Genomic DNA, 2,500 nt, shown 5'->3' with positions numbered 1-2,500 from the left:
CTGTGGTTATTTTGGGACGGAGAAGCCCCGTGCATGGTAACATGTCATCGAACTTGGCATGCAAGATGCAGTGTTGTTTTCTCATGACGTGAACTCCAATGAGTGTACGTACAGTCTCACCTTTCTGGCCGGCTTTCCGACACAGCGCCTCGTTTACGTGCATGATCATGTTTCAATATATCCTGCATAATTTCACAAAACGAGACCAGAATTCGATACGGTTTCGGGGATAAACCGAGTCAGGGTCGAACGAATCTAATCGAAGCATTGTGCTTAAAACCGAGAGTAAGGTTATGGGAGGTTTACACACGAAGGAAGGCTGTGTGAGCAAGCGAATTACACATATCGGTAACGAGTCGGGGTGCGAATAAAGTGCCGTGGAGGAGGAGGAGACGTGGCCAAAGGGAGAGGAAATATGACCTTAATTTTATAAATGGCGGACGATTCCGGGTTCGCGCGCATTCGGAACGTGTTTAGGATACCTTCTTCTGGTCTCGTGTTACGGTATTAATTAAGTATGGCAATTCTGCTTTGTTGTTGTTGTTTTTGCGTATTTGTTTGGATTTGATTTTTTTTCTTCTAATTTCCGTCTGTATGTAAATAGTTACGTGGCTGCTCAAGGGTATTCGAGGATCTCCTGCAGTGTTCTGTTCGTCCCTGTGCCTGGTAGCCTCGAGCCGTTACGATTATAGATTCCTAAGTCGATACCTTTAGCACATCTCCCTTTCATAATAGAGCATTGGATTACAGTACCGTGTTGTAACAGCGGCCGTTATTACGACTTTGTGGAGAGATTAAAAGGAAAGAGAAAGGGAGAGGGAAGAAAAGACGAAAAAAATGAGTGAATAAGTGATAGAGCGAAATTAAGTACGAATATATATATATATATATATATATATATATATATATATATATATATATATATATATAATAGAGAGAGAGAGAGAGAGAGAGAGAGAGAGAGAGAGAGAGAGAGAGAGAGAGAGAGAGAGAGAGAGAGAGAGAGAGAGAGAGAGAGAGAGAGAGAGAGATTCAGCCTTGACATGCTTATGGTGAACGTTGCTTTCGTTGAGCGTGGGGGCGGAGGTATCGTTGCAAGTCTCGACCATGTATACACATATTGTAGTATATATGAGGCAACAGCTTACGTATTATTACATGTTTATTGGTAATTATCGAACTTGGTACGGAATATATGAAATTATGAAAATAGGAAAGCAAATCAAATTCCTCTTTGTTAAGAACACCCCACAAACGCACGCACGCACGCACGCACACACACACACACACACACACACACACACACACACACACACACACACACACACACACACACACACACACACACACACACACACACACACACACACACACACACACACACACCGCTCCTCCCCGCTTCTACCCACACTGAAATGATTGAGGTAAAAGTCTACAGTGTGTTCGGAAGGTAAATGATTGAATATATTACCCCGGTCGGAAGCTGCCAAGGATCTCTTTGTTTTCTCACCAGGAAATGCAGGGGGGCTGTGGGCGGTCGTTCGTGGTTTTGTATCTAGTTTTTTCCTACGTTGCTTCTTTGTTATCTCTGTAGATATATGTATCTATAGGTTTTGTATCTAGTTTTTCCTACATTGCTTCCTTATTATCTCTGTAGATATATGTATCTATAGATAAAGGTGGACAGTATTGGTAACAGGTTTTTTTTCCGGTGGCTCTGGAGGCGTTTTCGTAGCGGTAAACTGTATATTTTGGTTTGCAGATCATACAGTGGAAGTTTCGAAGTATCGAAGTATCGAAGTATCGAAGTTTTATAGCGCAATGGAATGTTGCCAACGTAGTGCAGACACACACTGCACGGGCTATATACTCAGTCTCTGCAATCATTGGTTTCAAATCCTCTCTTCTATTGCAGATCGTGGAGGTCCTCCTTGAAGCGGGCGCGCACGTGGACCAAGTTACCGCTTCGGGCGAGCGTCCGAGTCGAAACCTGCGCCGGAACCCCAAGTGTCAGATCAGCATCCTCAACTACACGTCCCTCAAATGTCTCGCTGCCAGAGTCATCCAGGAGTGGCGTATCCCTTACGTAGGCGAGGTCCCCACGCATCTGGAGGCCTTCGTTAAGATGCACTGAGGCAGAATGTTCCAGAGCTTTTTTTTTTGCGGGATGATGATCGTGGGAGGGAGGGAGGGAGGGAGGGGGGGTAACATAGAAAACGGGCCGCTGCTGGCCGGTAGGAAAAGAAGTAAATACAATGCACTTGATTGAAGGCAGCTGTGGCATAATGCTTTGGGTTTATATGTTAAATATGATTGATTTAGCAATATAAACACAGGTTTTTGCAAATTTCCTGAGATATTTAGAGATAATATTTCATGTGATTTGAAGCAGCATATTTGGAATAAACCTTTCTGAAGCAGAAAATAATTGATGTTTTCTATTTTAATAATCTGTTCTCATGTCACATGCATTTTCATAGAAAATAGAGATATTAAATAA

General features: G+C 43.0%; 1 protein-coding gene across 1 annotated transcript in view; it reads left to right on the top strand.

Moving 5' to 3' along the window:
• Positions 1–2,500, top strand: part of m-cup (ankyrin repeat protein mann-cup) — a 26,053-nt gene that overhangs the window by 23,466 nt on the left and 87 nt on the right. The window contains exon 2 of the mRNA XM_086549884.1: positions 1,916–2,500. This exon is cut by the window's right edge and continues 87 nt beyond it. Within this exon, the coding sequence (XP_086406010.1) occupies positions 1,916–2,134 (219 nt within the window). The 3' untranslated portion in view covers positions 2,135–2,500. The remainder of the gene's footprint in view (positions 1–1,915) is intronic.

This window comes from Penaeus japonicus, unplaced genomic scaffold (genome assembly GCF_977035675.1).
Source record: "Penaeus japonicus unplaced genomic scaffold, GWHDUDI00000001_assembly GWHDUDI00000002, whole genome shotgun sequence".
Taxonomy (NCBI): domain Eukaryota; kingdom Metazoa; phylum Arthropoda; class Malacostraca; order Decapoda; family Penaeidae; genus Penaeus; species Penaeus japonicus.
This window is presented reverse-complemented; position numbering and strand designations above follow the sequence as displayed.